General features: G+C 38.1%; 1 protein-coding gene across 1 annotated transcript in view; it reads right to left on the bottom strand.

The window, feature by feature from the left end:
- Nucleotides 1-17,145, bottom strand: part of dnah9 (dynein, axonemal, heavy chain 9) — a 163,885-nt gene that overhangs the window by 121,153 nt on the left and 25,587 nt on the right. Inside the window, exons 24-29 of the mRNA XM_022668867.2 lie at nucleotides 16,299-16,451; nucleotides 12,644-12,769; nucleotides 12,075-12,314; nucleotides 10,646-10,806; nucleotides 7,935-8,091; nucleotides 4,543-4,647 (exon numbers count right to left, since the gene is read on the bottom strand). Coding sequence (XP_022524588.2) covers nucleotides 4,543-4,647; nucleotides 7,935-8,091; nucleotides 10,646-10,806; nucleotides 12,075-12,314; nucleotides 12,644-12,769; nucleotides 16,299-16,451 — 942 coding nt within the window. The remainder of the gene's footprint in view (nucleotides 1-4,542; nucleotides 4,648-7,934; nucleotides 8,092-10,645; nucleotides 10,807-12,074; nucleotides 12,315-12,643; nucleotides 12,770-16,298; nucleotides 16,452-17,145) is intronic.

The raw sequence follows: 17,145 nt of genomic DNA on the forward strand, positions 1-17,145 counted from the left end.
TGCATCAATTTTGTATGAGTTCCTCTTGAGACCAGTCTAGTAACTGCTCTGAATTTTACCAAGAAAACATCCAAAAGTCAAAGTTCATATAAAGTTTAGTTGTCAAAGATTTGGGTCAAAGAGCACTGCAGCGTTTCTAGATCATGTTGACATGGCTTTCTTTTTTTTTAATGATACAGCTTTAACTTGCATTTGTGAATTGCATGATAAATTGTGGTCTATGCAGTAATTTCCAGTAAAGAATCATGACTAATTTTAACGCAGTACCTGATATTAAAGTACATACTTGGGACATACTTTAATATCAGGTAACTTTTTTTTCATAGATTACAGAGCCTCTCTAAAACATTTCTTTATAGACAGTTATGCAAGTTAATTCACCCTACTGCAGCTGTTTTTATAAGAGCCACTTACCCTTGTTAGCCTTCTGTTGGCCCATCCTTTTTTGTGTTGCATGAAATAGTAAAAACCTAAAAAAGGCTCATTTTCAACATCTGATGTGTATTCTAAGTTTTTATTTTGAATGTAATGCAAGTATATTTATTTACATTTTCCATAGAGTACCAACTTCACAACAGTTCTAGCAGCACAGTAGTCGTATTATGTAAATGCTTTTATATGTTTATATGTCTGAACAGATTTTTTCAGCAACAAGAAAAAGATGACATCCATTGTTAAATCTCCTGCATTCTTTGCTTTCAATCTTTCTCAGTTGAAAAATGTCTGAAATGCTTTTCATTCTGAAAATGCAGAGTTTAGGTTTAATTAGACACTGGTCAGGGAGAGTAACTGAGACGGAGGTGGGACAAACAGGGCAGAGCAGCCAGTGCGTAGCAATCTGTGCTATCTCTTCATCTGCAACGTCTCGAGACTGCACTTGGGAGCCCGTTTGATCTCAGACAGTTGTGGCAAATTCGGCTGAGAGTCGGCTGAATATTCAATGAGGAGACCATCAGATGGAAATAAATTCCCCATTACATATTCCACCTGTGCTGCCGTGTACTGGAAATGGTGCGATGTTTGCTAAATGTAAAATTATGCAGGGTAAACTGGTCCTCGCTGCGCTGCAGATGTGTCTCGGCTACTCGAGTGGCAGATAAACTGTGACATTCCGACCACACATTAGGAATGTGTCACATTTGGCATGCGGCTGATTTGAGAAGATTGCGGGGATTAAGATATGTGGACCCAAATCTCAGAAATTCTACATATTTTATCTTATAGGAACCAAATCCCAGACATTTAACATATTATCTCATTTGAACCATGTGTCAAACACAAGCCCTGTGGGCCGGATGTCTAGCCCACAATCCATTGCACTACAATCCCCAGCATGCACTGCAACATGTTGTGCACTCCGACCTCCCTTTCCCAACAATAGCGGTCACATGCAGTCTTGCTAACTTAGCAATTTTATCACTAGATTTAGCAACTTTTCAGACCCATCTTGCTAAACAAAGCAGCACATTCCAGGTTGCCAGATGTAGTGCAAATATCCAGCCCAAAATCTGTCCCTTCTAAACCCACTGTTCAGAATCTAAATCTAACCCAATATCTTGTTAAAAAAACTTGTTATAAATAGTAAAATAATCTCAGGGTACTACTCTTTAAACTTTGTTTTAGGAAGCATTTTGTTTACAAGGGCATTATAATGAGTATTGCGGTAATCTTTCAAAGCATCCAATATCCTCTTATATATATAAAAAAAGCCCAATTTAGCAAGAAACCTGCAAACCTGGCAACTCTGAGCTCATTGAGACTGAGGGGTCCTAGCAGTTCAGATGTTGACAACCAAATTTGAATTAAAAAAAATAGAATAAACATACAGCAAAGATGATAAAATATATATATATATATAGTAGGCAGGCAAGCAGAGAGAAATGTTTAAAATACCTATCTTCTGAGAACATTTAACAGGTAGCTGTATAAAAAAATATATAAGAAGTTCTACTTCAAGTAGCTCTTACAGTGATATGTTTTGAATAAAGAATGGGCAGTTAGATTTGTACAGCAAAATGTTGTTTAAAAATGAATGTACATGTTCTCTGACCCCTGGCTTTAGGATTTATTAATAAAACCCCTTTATGTGGAGTCTGACACCCTATTACAGGCAAACAACTCCGCTAAGCCCAGACAACCTGTCTGCAAGGCTAGCAGGTAACAGCAGTGGATCAGTGCGAGAGCACGGAAGCCTGGGGACAGAGGGCTAAGTGTGGTTTGAAAGGAATTCGGCTTCCTTAAAGCTGAATTCAGGAAAGCGGAAAAGTATTAAATAAAATTGCCTCTTGAATCTCTAGACTATTAGCGTTTAAGAGGAAAACAAAGCACTCCATATTTAGAGCCCATTTAGCAATAGTGCGGTGCCTCCCGTGGTAATTGGCAGTGGCGGGCTAATTTGTCTCAATATTGATACGTCTGCAGTTCCTTCTGTTCGCCTTTGCCTGAGCGAAAGGAAAATTGATTCTATCTTGGATTCGCAGGGATAAAACTTCAATGGTGTGTATCTTCCCCTCGTGACAGCTGTTGGGCCTACATGATGCCTGCCAGACGGAAGTGACGTCTGACGAGAACCCAGGCACCTCAGCTCCAGGGTTCTGGCTGTGTGTGAATTGTTCTTGGACGTTTTTTTTATTTATTTATTTACCCGCCCTCCTCACAAGAGTGCCACGAAAAGAAAAAGTAGATTCAATATTCATCACAGCACAGGAACGCCCATTCACTCCTCTGACATTTCCATGATTCAAAAAGAAAGCGAGAGAGAGAGAGTGAGAGAGAGGAAGAGGGAGAAAGCGAAAGAGCGGTGGTGGCGGCAGCGTCAGCGGTTAAAGAGAGACTCCCTCGCTTTCATGCACAGCTATCTCTGAGTCACTCGCTCCAGGGATGCACCATTAAACCTGTTCAGCTGCACAATGCTGAGCCTCGGATAAACGCTCTGCCATATACCAAGCTCGCTCATTATCATGCTCATCACTGTCAACTTAACCATCATCATGGGTAAGTTATGCACACTCATCATTGTCAACTCCACCATCTTCCGGGGTAAATTCCGGGGTATTTAGGCGTGGTTAGATCCACACAATCAAGTGATTAAGATGCAGACAGTGTGTTATTCCACTAGAGTACGCCACATAAAGCAATGACGTAAAGGACAAACAGACACATTAGCATGCTAAAAGCTAATGTGTACATAATGGGCCATTACAGTTGTCAAGTGCGAACAAAAGGTGGAATTTAGTAGTGCTGAGAATCACTCAAGGCCCCAGGAAAGGATATTGCAATGCGACTTGAATCACAACCCGAAAAGCATCCAATTTCTCATTGGAAAAAATGACTATGTTAGCTAAGTACTATGCTAAATAGGATACTGGATATAAGTTCAAGGGTGTACTCTCAAGAGGGGTATCCGCTAAAGGTTTGACAATGACTGCTCAGTGTTTTTGAGGATAATTCCAACTGTCGATAGGCCATATAAACTTTTTTCAGGTAAAATTTAATGATGCATCATTGTGCAGGGCTACTGCAATGTTATATACATTGTCTCTAAAAATAAAATGCACTTCAATGGTGCTAAAATACAGCTCTGGAAAAATAAAAATAAGAGACCACTTCAGTTTCTGAATCAGTTTCTCTAATTTAGCTATTTATAGGTATATGCTTAAGTAAAATTAACATTATTATTGTTTTATTCTATAAACTAGAGACCATTTTTTTCCAATATTTCCAAAAATATTGTCATTTAGAGCATTTACTTGCAGAAAATGAGAAATGGCTGAAATAACAAAAAAGATGCAGAACTTTCAGGCCTCAAAAAATGCAAAGAAAACAAATTCATATTCATCAAGTTTTAGAAGTTCAGAAATCAATATTTAGTGGAATAACCCTGGTTTTTAATCACAGTTTTTATGGATCTTGACATGTTCTCTTCCACCAGTCTTACACACTGCTTTTGGATAGCTTTATCCCACTCCTGGTGCAAAAAATTCAAGCAGTTCAGCTTGGTTTGATCGCTTGTGATCATCTATCTTACTCTTGATTATATTCCAGAGGTTTTCAATTTGGTAAAATCAAAGAAACTCATCATTTTTAAGTGGTATAGAGATGTATATGTAGCGTGTCCGCTGCAATGTTAAAAATGTTATTTAAATGAATATCATTTTTACATTGCACAGATCTTCTGTTTCTAATAAAAATGGAGCCAAAGAACTTTTGAAATAGTAGTAACCCAACAGGCTCAATTAAGCTCAGTATATTTTTTTCTAAAAATGACTGTAAATAACTAATATAATAAACTTAAGCCTCAGAGTATCATTATTATTTCCCCTGTAAAGATTGTGATACTGCACTGTAGCACTATGTTTCCCCAGCTCTAGAATTTATCACACTGGTGGGCTGTTGTATCTGTGACAAGTTCACTTATTTTGTTGTGCTACTGCATCCAACTGAGTGTGAAACGCACCGCATGAATCAGAGCTGAATGTTGGAGTGCGGCCGTGCAGCTAGCATGGCGCTAATGCGAGGTGAAGACTCTGACAGCTGGCTCACCTGCACGGCAACCACAGACAGCACTTCCACAGAGATCCGGTTGAACTCGTCGAAGCAGCCCCAGGCGCCCGTTTGGGCCAGGCCTTTGTAGATGTTTCCACAGGACTGCGGGAGAGATGAAGGGAGAGAAGAGGCGAGAGAGAGAGAGAGAGAGAGAGAGAGAGAGAGAGAGAGAGAGAGTGAGACAGCGGGGACGGCTATGTGCTTGTTAGAGTCTAAAACACATCATTTCAGAGAGGGTGACAGTGACTGACGGGCTGAGCCGTGACAACTGAATTATACAGTTCAACGTTTCTCTTTAAAGATCTGACTCACAGGACTTGAGTCACAGCAACTCCGCATAATTCGCACTCCTGCGATGGCCAATAAACCTCGGCTTTCTGCGAGGAGGATTAATGTTGGGTAATAATCATGTATTCCTTCTACACTGTATGGACAAAAGTATTGGGACACCTGTTCTTCTGCTGTTTCTTGTGAAATCAGGGATATTTTAGAAACCAGGTAAATCAGGAGTTTAACCTGCTCTGTCTGGAGATGAGTCAAAGTTAGCATTACATTAGCATCTACTGGTCACAACCAGGCCTGATTACTGCCAAAATGGGTGCTGATTCATTCTTAATACTGCAGCGACACTGGCATGAGTGAATCAGACACAGCAGTGCTGCTGGAGATTTTAAACACGACGGCATCACTGTTGGCCCTACCCAGATCAGTGAAATGTGGCATGTTGATTCAGTGGAAGAGCAGACACCCACTGACCACTGTAGCCAGGCCTGTGCCCACAGGTGCTGCCAATCAGGTGTCAATCAGCACCTGGGGGTACCAGAAGCTCAAAACAAGTGTTACAACAATAACAACAGCAAAATAGTTGGCAATAGTTAAGAAGATTTTCCTCATTTTTAACCACCCACATTCTTAGCTCTGCTACAAAAAGGGACATTAAAAAGTTTTGATATATTGCCAAGAAACATTGTTAAAATAAATAAAATAATCAACAAAACACAAATTACCCTACTTTTTGGGTCATGTTTTAGATTAGAGGATTATCAACAAAAACTGTGCAGCATCAGATAAACTTATCAGTCTCTTTTTTTTTTTGTTTACATCTACAAGGTGGAGCATCTAAGAAGAAGTGTCTAATAGAGTGGACAGTGAGTGGACAGTGTTTCCAGGACTGCTGTGTTTAATCTACATTTTCAAGAATCTAACACAACACCACCATGTCAGTGTTACTGTAGTGCTAAGAATGACCACCCAAATAATAGCTGCTCTGTTGTGGTTCTATGGGGTCCTGGTTTGCAGAGTGTATTCAATATGTATTTCAAACCTGACATCTTCACACTGTCCTTACGCAACCAGTACAGCCTCTCTGAAAGTACTGAACACAGAAACGTCCAGTCGCACTACAGAGAGAACACTTTCTGACAAGAGCTGACCACGAGATGAATTGTAGGTGTCTGTGATGTTAAAGCTAGAGTGGCTTATTTTGCTTTTCCCTCACTTTGCTCTCGCTAGCACCTCTCGCTTTCTCCTTTCTCTCTCTCTCTCTCTATCTCTTTCTGTCGGTCTCTCTCTCTCTCTCTCTCTCTGTCGGTCTCTCTCTCTGACAGCTTGCTGCAGGCTACAGCCAGGGCCAGTAATGATGCGGCAGCCTCGGTAGGCAGGTACAAGCTGGATGAGGAGATTAGAGCCGCGTCTCTATTGACCACCATATTATATGGGTTTTTTTTCCTCCCGTAACCGGCAGACAAATACAGGGGCGGACTACAGATGAGGCCGGAATACTGAGGAGATAGTTGACACGGCTTAGGAGGTAAATAAGCCTAGCCATCAGAGCCTTACTAATCTTCCAGCCCCCATGTTGAGAGAGGACAGCTTTGCTTAGCTTAATACACCGCTCATAAGATGATGGACGGAGTAAGGCAGCATAAAGGGAAACGAATATATATAGAGAAAGACAGAGAGAGAGAGAGAGAGAGAGAGACAGAGAGGCAAAAAAAAAAAACATTTTTGAAAGAGACTTAGTCCTCGTCCACATGTATCCAGATATTTCTAAAACATAGCTTTTTATTAGCCTCTCATCCACGCACTGTAGATGCACAACAGGGAAGAGTTCTAGGCTGTATACAAAGGGTCCTTCACTTTGTAAAAGTATTCTTTCACATAGCAAACAAGAAAGGCAGCCTACCTTGAATGCAGAATAGTCTTTGGAACGTACCTACTGTGTATACATTACACTTTGCAATACTAGAAGGTGATCCCAAGTAAGTACAAATTGAATGGCTAAATATGGAGCATTTGAACTAAATCATGGTTAACAAATGTCTGATCATTTCCTGAACACAGAACAATATTGAATGTTTAAATACAGTAGAAATAATGTTTTAAAGCTTTTCAACTACAGTTAAATGTCTTGTCAGGTATTTTTCACAGAGCTGATACAGATTGTCTGATACAGTCGCTGTTGTCCAATAAACAAACTTTAAACTTACAGCAAATGCACAAACTTAGTTTCAGCACTACAATTCCCAGAATGCATCTGCCCATGTAACATGTCTGGACTCGGCCACACACAAACCATTTTTAAGCCTGATACAGTCTCGGTAGTCAAAAAACTTGCCAATTATGCTTATAATCAAAAGACAAACTTCCAAACTACAATTCCCAGAATGCATCTTTCAGACTTTTTTGCTATTAATTTAGTTTTCAATTATAAAGGACAGATTGAGAGTTTAGTTTGTTGTTTTACATCATTTGGAAATGAAACTGATACATGTACATTTAGATAAATGGTAAGGAAGCATGAAATAATGGATATATCTAAAGCAAACATGAACCTCACTCACCATGTTAAATGTGCTGTGGGTAATTTGCATAACAATATATATTAAAGTGCATTGTGGGGGATTGAGAGCCCAGGTTCCCTTACTTAAAAAAAAACTCCTGCATCAGCTCAACAAACAACAGCAGCAATGTGTATCTAATAGTGCTTCTAGTCCCCAGAACCCATTTGCAGAAAGAAAAATAAATGAAGGAGAAGCTTTCTTTTGCTTTTTAGCAAACTATATCATTACAACTTTAAAAAATTGACGGAATATGCTTGACAAGTAGTGGAGATTTTACATTTTTAAAACTGTTTTTCACCCAAATTCATTGCTGACTCTGATCTTTTTAATATTTTACAATCATTTTCTGATATAATGAGGGAAATAAGAAGGGGAAAGGCTGTCTATAAACCAGCTCTGATTTTCATTGTTTACATATCCCTTTTTTTAAAAATCCAGATTCATGTGAACAGAGCCTCCATCATTTTTGTAAACTGAGATAATAAACCTGAAATGTTCTGAAAAATACTTGGTGCTGCGTGGATCCCCATCAACTGGCTCTTTTACCTTGTAGTCCATCTGCTCCGAGCAGTTGAACACATAGACCATGATGCCAAGTGCTCGGCCCAAGTCCTTCGTGGTCTCCGTTTTCCCCGTTCCGGCTGGACCAGCTGGGGCTCCACTCATAGTGAGGTGCAGTGACTGGGTCAGGGTGATGTAACATCTGTGTGCGTGTGGACAAACAGCAACAATAAAACACACACATAGACACACAAATTCAAACACAATACAAATACAGAGCAATTGGATTTCAGTCAACCTAAATGCACTCTCTTTCAAGCTCACATTGCTCAACTTTCCTGCAGTCTGCAGTCAGTATTGATAGGGATCTTTCAATCTTTCTAGGTGCTAAAATCTAATGTAGGCTGATGCTGAGACATGCTTAAAGACAATATCAATCATTTAAATTACTTTGAGACTCAAATTCTGTTAAATTAAATTGTGATGTTCATTGATATCTTTACATGTCAATGTTTAATTCATAATCCTGTTTATACCACAATTTATACCACTATGTTAATGTTGGACATCCAACTACGTATGGCTCTTATAACTGATTGGAACTGACATTCAGGTGGGGTGATTTTTTTTTCTTCCTTTTGTAGAACGATGTGTTGCTGAATCTTTCAGTAAAAATAAGAAATTAACCTGGTCAGGTTTTATCCATGTTTAAGTGCAGTAGGTGCTTATAAAACTCAAATTTGTCGCAATGTTGTGTGGACCTTTATATAAGTGCTTTTTAGCCCTCTCAATAATTTTTCCAGCCATCACTGAGCGTAAACAAAAATGTGCTTACAAAGAACCGCATGCCATTACATTTGCAATTAAATGCTTTTTAAAACCCTGCTCTTAATTACTAAAAAAAGCCTAATTGTGCAGTTTATGTTGATGCAAAAAAATTGCTTTTTTTAATGTATATTATGGAACTTCTGAGGCTCATCACATAATGAAGCCATCTGCACTGGTAGCATTCCTCAGCACATTCATCTCCACGTGGATGAAAGCCAGAGCTCTGACATGGTCAACAGAGCATTGCCGAAACTACGAAAGCCCCGCCATATGCTCGGCAAGACGCGGTGCCATTGATTTCTCCATCAAAGACGCCTGTCTCCGCTTTGTTGTTGTTTCAAAGACATCCAGAGACCGTTTGGGGCACTTTCGTATAAACAGCTTGCCAAGGAGCTTCGGCAACCTGCTGTTTGCTTTGAGCAGGAGAGTGTTTAATGGGACACTCACTTTCCTTAATGCTTTACACCCACCTCAGCCCACTGATGGGCCGGATAACACTTTAAGAGAATTTGGAAACATCCCTGCAGTAGGACATCATTACCACAACGGCGAAAATAGTTCAAACTCAGACAGATTTAGACTTTTTATAACTCTAACTAATTTGACCAGAATTTGACCATTTGTGATGGACATTTTCAACCAAGACTTCTGTGGTGTCAGAAGTTTTGAAGCTTTGCTACAGTTTATAGGGATAAAGCAGCATTATGTAGCATGTTTACCTTAAAATAAAAACTAGAAACTAATCATTATCATGTTGGACTGACTTATAGTCCAACATGTATAAATAGAAAGAAAGAAATGAACATCTGCTAATGCACTATATCACTTTGGTGGAGCTGCACAATACCTCTTGTAAGAACTCTGTGAGTGCTGCGTAAATGGTCATGTTTTTTTTTTTTTTTAAACAAATTTTTCCCCAATTTGGCAGAGCTAATCAACCCACCCGCTTACTTAAGACTGCCTCATTACGCAAGATAATCCTAAAACTAAGGAAATCACAGGATCTTAAGCTATGATACATCAGTCAACAGACAACTGGATCAGACAGCATCACTGTGGGAGTAATAAAGGGAGACAGCTCCACCTACCCACCCAGAAAGAGCATGACCAATTGTGCTCTCCTGGGCTCCATCTGCTGATGGTGAAGCAGCATGACTGTGGATATGAACGTGGATTACTATTTAAGGTAGAACAAGAAAATTTAGCCTCCTAAACTAATTGTATTTTTTTATGCTGTGGAAAAAAAGAGGTACGATACACTGATACTACATGAAACTAATATAATAGAACGGTTATCATTTTTAATAAAAAAAAATGCTGCATTTGTTGGTTTGTTTGGTCACTTGAGCAGCCATCTTGCCTTCATTCTGAAAACCCTCTGTTTTATGTGTGGCAAGGGGTGAATAAATGGGATTAGGCCTTAATTTTGCTATGTATAGGTATATGTTTGATTAAAATTAACATTGTCGTTTTTATTCTATAAACTACAGACAACATTTCTCCCAAATTCCAAATAAAAATATTGTCAAGATGCAGAGCTTTCAGATCTCAAATATTGCAAAGAAAACAAGTTCATATTCATAAAGTTTTAAGAGTTCAGAAATTAATATTTGGTGAAATAACCCTTGTTCCTTCATCACAGTTTTTATGCATCTGGGCATGTTCTCCTCCACCAGTCTTACACACTGCTTTTGGATAACTTTATGCCACTCCTGGTGCAAAATTCAAGCAGTTCAGCTTGATTTGATGGCTTGTGACATTCATCCTCCTCTTTAGTTGTGTTTAATTCAGGGATGTAGGGAGACCCAACATCCCCCCAAAAAATAAAATAATAAAGCTGCTTTAATGTAACTGCTTTGTGTTAACTTGTGCAAGATGTCAACCTCCTTCCAACCTGAAATGCATCAGTCTCCACTGAGTTTCCTCACCTGTCTGTGAGCGGTGTGATGACGAGACGTGGCGTGTTGCCCAGGTACTCGTAGGAGTAGAGGAACTGGGCGTCACAGATGTTGGCGAAGCAGTGTTTCTCACGCTCGTCCCAGCGGTGGCGCAACTGAGACAGCCACACAAAGGCCTGAGAGTTCTCCACCTGAGAGTGAGGAAACAGCACAGACTCAGCTATAACACGCCCCTCACGGCGAGGGAGATGATTACGGAGGATTAGCGTGGGAGAATGTAACACCTGAGCAGTACGAAGGAAATTATCCAGTGTCTAAGCCACTCTCTTCACTTCACTTTCATTAGGATTTCTTTTTGACTTAATAACAGCCATTCAAGTGAATCCAGAATATGAGAAATCGCAGGGGAATGACACACCAGAACTATTTTGCTAAGAAGGCAAATAATATTGCATGCATCTTTCTTAATGAAAAAGTATTCCAAAGTCCCCAAGCTAAAAAGCTAATGTACCGCTGACTTTCCTTTGGTTAATGAATATCACACTCTATGTGCTGACTGGGTGAGAATACAGAATGACAGTGCAAACAGTATAGTGGTTAAAGGACAGGTAGGTGAAAGACATACAGGGACCATATGTAGGACATTGTGATTTCTGTGATGCAGAGAACACTGACTTTGGGAAATAATAAAACAGATTTTATTGGACTCTATGTATCTCTGTATCTGTCTTTACTTTTCCCTAAGGTTCATATCATATTGGGTAGCTTTTGGTCAATAAGTGTTGATAATATTAAAAATTTATATTAATATTTAAATAAGTGCCAATATTTTGGTTATTATCATACCATTCATGTGCCATACTGTTCATGCCTTTATTTGTTTACTCTTTTTGAATTATTACTATAATCTACAGATATATAAAAAGGTAGAAAACAACTGTACTTAACCGACTACACTATTAAAAAGTTTGTTCAGGAAAAGGGTGCAAACACTCCAGTTTGGTCAAGTTTTGGATTTGACTTTTGGATTTTTATAACTGGAAGTTAACTATGATACTATATTTTTTTTGTAAGATAATACAAGCATTATAAATGATTAGGTAATATTTTAACCAGTTTTAGTACATAATTAAATTTGAAAACAAATGTTTGGGGACCTGTGGCTAAATTATGTTTGTTTTTTAGGAGATCATTTTACTACATAATTACTGTTTATATGAGGTATAAGATATGAATTCTACATGTTAGGGAAGAGGGACTAATTTTGTTTTTTTTTTGTGGTTTTCTATTATTATTTAGCAAATCCTTTAGATTCAGAACATATCTATTGTATAGAATTGTTAGCTTGTATTAAATTACGAAAAAAACAAGTTCGTTTAAACTGTTCCACCTTCCTGTATATAATAATATATTCATCTAAACGGATTCAGTTCAAACTCTCTAAGGATGATGGCAATACCTTCTGAGCGATGATCTTTGCCACCACGTCTCTGGCGTGGACGTCTATGGTGCAGATGGTCATGACCTTCTGCCTGTCTCCAGGGCTGAGCTGCCCAATCAGCATAGTGATGAGGGTGTTGAGTTGGCTGACTTGTTTCTTATAGTACTCCTTCATTGCATTCTCATAGCCTTCTTCCAGCCTGGAGAAGGCCAAACCCACATCAGATGTCCACCAGATCTGAGTACAAGTGAGAGCAACCTGCAAAGCACACATGAAACACACACACAGGTGCACACACACACACACAAAAGCATCAAAGCCTGCACCCTGGCATCCACCTTCCAGCTGAACATTTCACAGAAATACAGAAGCTGCTGAATTTATTGCATCACATAAAAGATAAGTTCAACAGCTACTGTCTATAAAACATTTAACACACTGCAATAAATATTTCTCACTATCTTAATTCCACAGTATGTTTCCTGCTCTTTCATAAATATTCTCTCATTCAAGGCGCAATGTGCCTGCGGGTGTTTACAAGCTGCGTTTGATTCGCCACCGAACAATAGCAGGCAGGGATTTCATACCTGAGCAGGATAATCAAACAGCCACTGTTCCCTGGGCTTATCTTCATAGGCTACAACCGCTTCCGTCATCTCGTGCCGCACGGTAGCCCGCATTGTGTCTAGAACTCGATTCAGCCACATTTCAACCTGAAAAGAAAAAAAAAAGAACAGCTATTATGCTTTACTGGAACATTTCATTACCAATAGATAGAACATTTCAATTACTCACACCTCAAGGTGTATATTGGTCCCTACCTTTGCTGTGGACTAAAAATATATAGATTTGTTTTTACTTGGAACCAATTTTGCATGTGCCCTACTGTTCATGCCTTTATTTGTTTACTCTTTTTGAATTATTACTATAATCTACAAATATATAAAAAGGTAGAAAACAACTGTACTTAACCGACTACACTATTAAAAAGTTTGTTCGGGAAAAGGGTGCAAACACTCCAGTTTGGTCAAGTTTTGGATTTGACTTTTGGATTTTTATAACTGGAAGTTAACTATGATACTATATATTTTTTTGTAAGATAATAAAAGCATTATAAATGATTAGGTAATATTTTAACCAGTTTTAGTACATAATTGAATTTGAAAACAAATGTTTGGGGACCTGTGGCTAAATTATGTTTGTTTTTTTTAGGAGATCATTTTACTACATAATTACTGTTTATATGAGGTATAAGATATGAATTCTACATGTTAGGGAAGAGGGACTAATTTTGTTTTTTATTTGTGGTTTTCTATTATTATTTAGCAAATCCTTTAGATTCAGAACATATCTATTGTATAGAATTGTTAGCTTGTATTAAATTACGAAAAAAACAAGTTCGTTTAAACTGTTCCACCTTCCTGTATATAATAATATATTCATCTAAACGGATTCAGTTCAAACTCTCTAAGGAAAAAAAAAGAACAGCTATTATGCTTTACTGGAACATTTCATTACCATTAGATAGAACATTTCAATTACTCACACCTCAAGGTGTATATTGGTCCCTACCTTTGCTGTGGACTAAAAATATATAGATTTGTTTTTACTTGGAACCAATTTTGCATTCAATAATTTAGAACCAATAAAGACTCTTAAGGAAGGGTGTGCAACACATAATGAGTCATACCTCCCACTTGTGTATGAAAATTCTGTGTGGGGGTCCACTATAAAGTAGATGCATGTTAGATGCTCATTTCATCTTTATTTGATGCAGTTTTGCTGGTACTTGCACTATTGCTGTATACACTGATGTGCCAAAATCATGGGATAGTTATGTAAACAGAACATGCAGTGTTATCTGAGGGCTTGATGATGCCAACACCCAGTTGTGAGGTGTTATCTGTTAATAGGGCTAAACACTGACCAGCAAGTAAATTCCTTTAATTTCCCCAAAAATCGACAGTGCCCCTTTTAAGCCAGTGCACCTTATGTATGAATTTTACCAGTCAGGATGTAAGGAGCAGTAAAGCCACTCCACTGAAGTACAGCGTTATTCAGGAGTTTCAGTTTACTTATCTAGCACCGGGGCTGGAGTAGCATTAGCATTAGCTGCTGACCGCTATTTCCCCGTTCATTAACTAGTATAATCAGCCTATAGCATGCTCCTAACCCCGGCTAGCAGGAGCAGCATTAGCATTACACATTAACCACGCTAGCTCTTTTGCTCTTCAGAGGTGAGTATATCGGTCTGTAGCCTGCTGCTAACCCTGGCTAGTACTGCCTTAGAGGGGTTACCGCTAGCAGTTAGCCACTAATGCTAATGCTCCAGCCTTAGTGCTGGAGAAATTTGTGAATCTAAGCTTACTGTAAATAAACGGAAGCGCTTTACTCACCCAAATAAACAGTTTTCAGGAGAGAAATCTATGTAGATTTACATCCAGCACTCATTTGACTTTAAAAGAAAGTGTTTTTTTTTTTTTTTTACAGTTTTGTTTCATAGCTTAGCTTTACTCAACTTAGTTAGCTTCCCCTACCACCACCCAGCAGCTAGACCTGCTAAATAAGAAGTTCCTTATAGTATCTCTTAAAATGCACCTTATAATCCGGTGTGCCTTATGTATGAAAATAGGCCAGAAAATAGACTTTCATTCATAGTGTGCCTTATAATATGGTGCACCTTATAGTGCACATTAGTGTCATGTGTGTACCGGAAATATATAAGTCATAGAATGTACTACCACCCACTGTGATAGCTGTGCACTGGGGGGTAATGATGGGGGGTAATTAGGGTGACAAGTGGCATCTTACTAGAATTGTCTATGCGATGCTTGCAGAAATCCTATTCGTATTCATATTAAATGCAGGAGGGCTCCACATGCATATCCCAGAGGTCAGGGCAAGATTCTTTCACTGGACATGGTTCTAAATCTGTCTTAATGACGTTTGGCATGTCAGTGTATTGCAAATGCTGTGCTTCACTCATTTTACAATGGCAGATTAGCACACAGGTTTATATATGTTCTGTATATATGTATACAAGCACCCAAGTTGCTTAATCCAATGTTCACGCTAAAATAGGAGATTTGTGCTCTTCTGAAAAGGCTTTACAAAATATTTAGTTGCTTCACATAGTTCTTTAAGAACTGCCACAGAAAAAATACTTTTGGTTCTATAAATAACCACCATATTTTTACAGGAGGTATTTGTAAATGTATTTTTGTCATGGTTATCACTCACACAGAACCATTCAAACCTGTATTATTAAGAGTCTACCCCCTTACTGACCCTTGTTGGTTTACATGGTGACATAAGGGTGAGGTAAGGCTTCTCTAGAGTGTCCATCATATCAGTAATACTTTTTTTGCGGTAGCTGTTTGACAATATTGACAAAATAGTCAATATAAAAAAAAAATGTTTTATTCTAAGCCAAAATTTAACCCTAATCAAATAATCAGGATATAATCCTAATGGGTACCACTTTAAAAATAACGCTCCTTTATAATGGGTTTATAAATAGTCTATAAAGAAGTTTATTAATAGTTAATAATTAGGTTGTAAACACTTTATAAACCAATAATAATTAGTTGAAACACATAAAACATATCCTAGTCAGCAATAACATATCTAATAAAATAATATGGAAAGTCAGTTTAGTTATTAAATGTTATTTTATGTTAATATACACCACCTTTAATCCTAGATTAATCTGAGTAGGTAAAGTTAATAACAGAAATGTTAATGCTGACTGATGAAACAGACAAATTAAGATAAGCATCCAGAAAGATCTGAGGTTTAACAGTATAAACGAATGTGAAATTTGGCAAATGACAGGTCACTGTTTTCTATTAAACTTTCTATTTATGTGTTGTAACTTCTCATTAATGGTTTGTAAAGTATTTATTACCTAATTAATAACATAACATTATTATTATGTTTAATCCTAACTATTTATTAACTATTTATAAACCCTTTATAAAGAAGCCTTCTTTTAAAGTGGTACCTCCTAATGTTATTCATTCATTAATCAATGCATAACAATCTGTATATCTAAGAAATTGACTCCAGTCTACAGTATTCCACGAGACAGGGGCTGTCTTGGCACTCATTTAAAAACAGGAGCAGTAACTACTGCTAATGAACTTCCAATTCATTTTCCATCAAGCGACTCTAAATATGCTGAGAGTGTGATTTTTATGGACGATCAGTTTTAAGGCACATGGTAGAAGTGAACTGAAGTACCTGGCCGGTGCAGTCACAGGGTTCATTGAATGGAACGTACTCCTCCTCCTTACTGAACATCCCGATGCCCGTCTTACTAGGCTTGCCATCGGCATCGGTTTCAAACTTCATCTTCGCTGTGTTGTCAAATAACTTGGACAGGTGTCTCTGAACCTGGAGATAGATGACAGTAGAGTGGAATATAGTAAAGGCTTCTGTGTTTGTTTAGAAACGTTTACACAAGGCTGATCAAAATGTTAGGAAATTTGTCTTTGAGTCAACCTTGCATGCAAGCAGTGAGCAACACTGCCATCTGGAGTATGAAGCAAGATGCTGCACTGAGAGCATGTCCTTAAAAGTCCAGCTTAAACAATGCAGACAGTAGTACAGCACTAAATAAATGCACAGTATATGTCCAAATAAAACATATAGATTACAATATTTATATATAGCAGCTGCCATGCAAAAATCCAAAACATACTGGGTCTCTAAACTGTCCACTCTACTGGAGAAACCTGGAGAAAAAAAGTTAATATTCATAAAGTTTTAAGAGCTCAGAAATCAATATTTGGTGGATTAACCTTGGTTTTTAATCATAGTTTTCATGCATCTTGGCATGTTCTCCTCCACCAGTCTTAAACACTGCTTTTGGATAACTTTATGCCACTCCTGGTGCAAAGATTCAAGTAGTTCAGCTTGGTTTGATGGCTTGTGGGCATCCATCTTCCCCTCTTGATTAAATTCCAAAGGTTTTCAATTAGGTAAAATCAAAGAAAATCATAATTTTTAAGAGGTCTCTTATTTTTTTTCCCCAGAGCTGTATATAGTTTACACACACATACACACATAGACAGATACATACATACAT

The sequence above is a fragment of the Astyanax mexicanus genome, chromosome 15 (genome assembly GCF_023375975.1).
Source record: "Astyanax mexicanus isolate ESR-SI-001 chromosome 15, AstMex3_surface, whole genome shotgun sequence".
Classification (NCBI taxonomy): Eukaryota; Metazoa; Chordata; class Actinopteri; order Characiformes; family Acestrorhamphidae; genus Astyanax; species Astyanax mexicanus.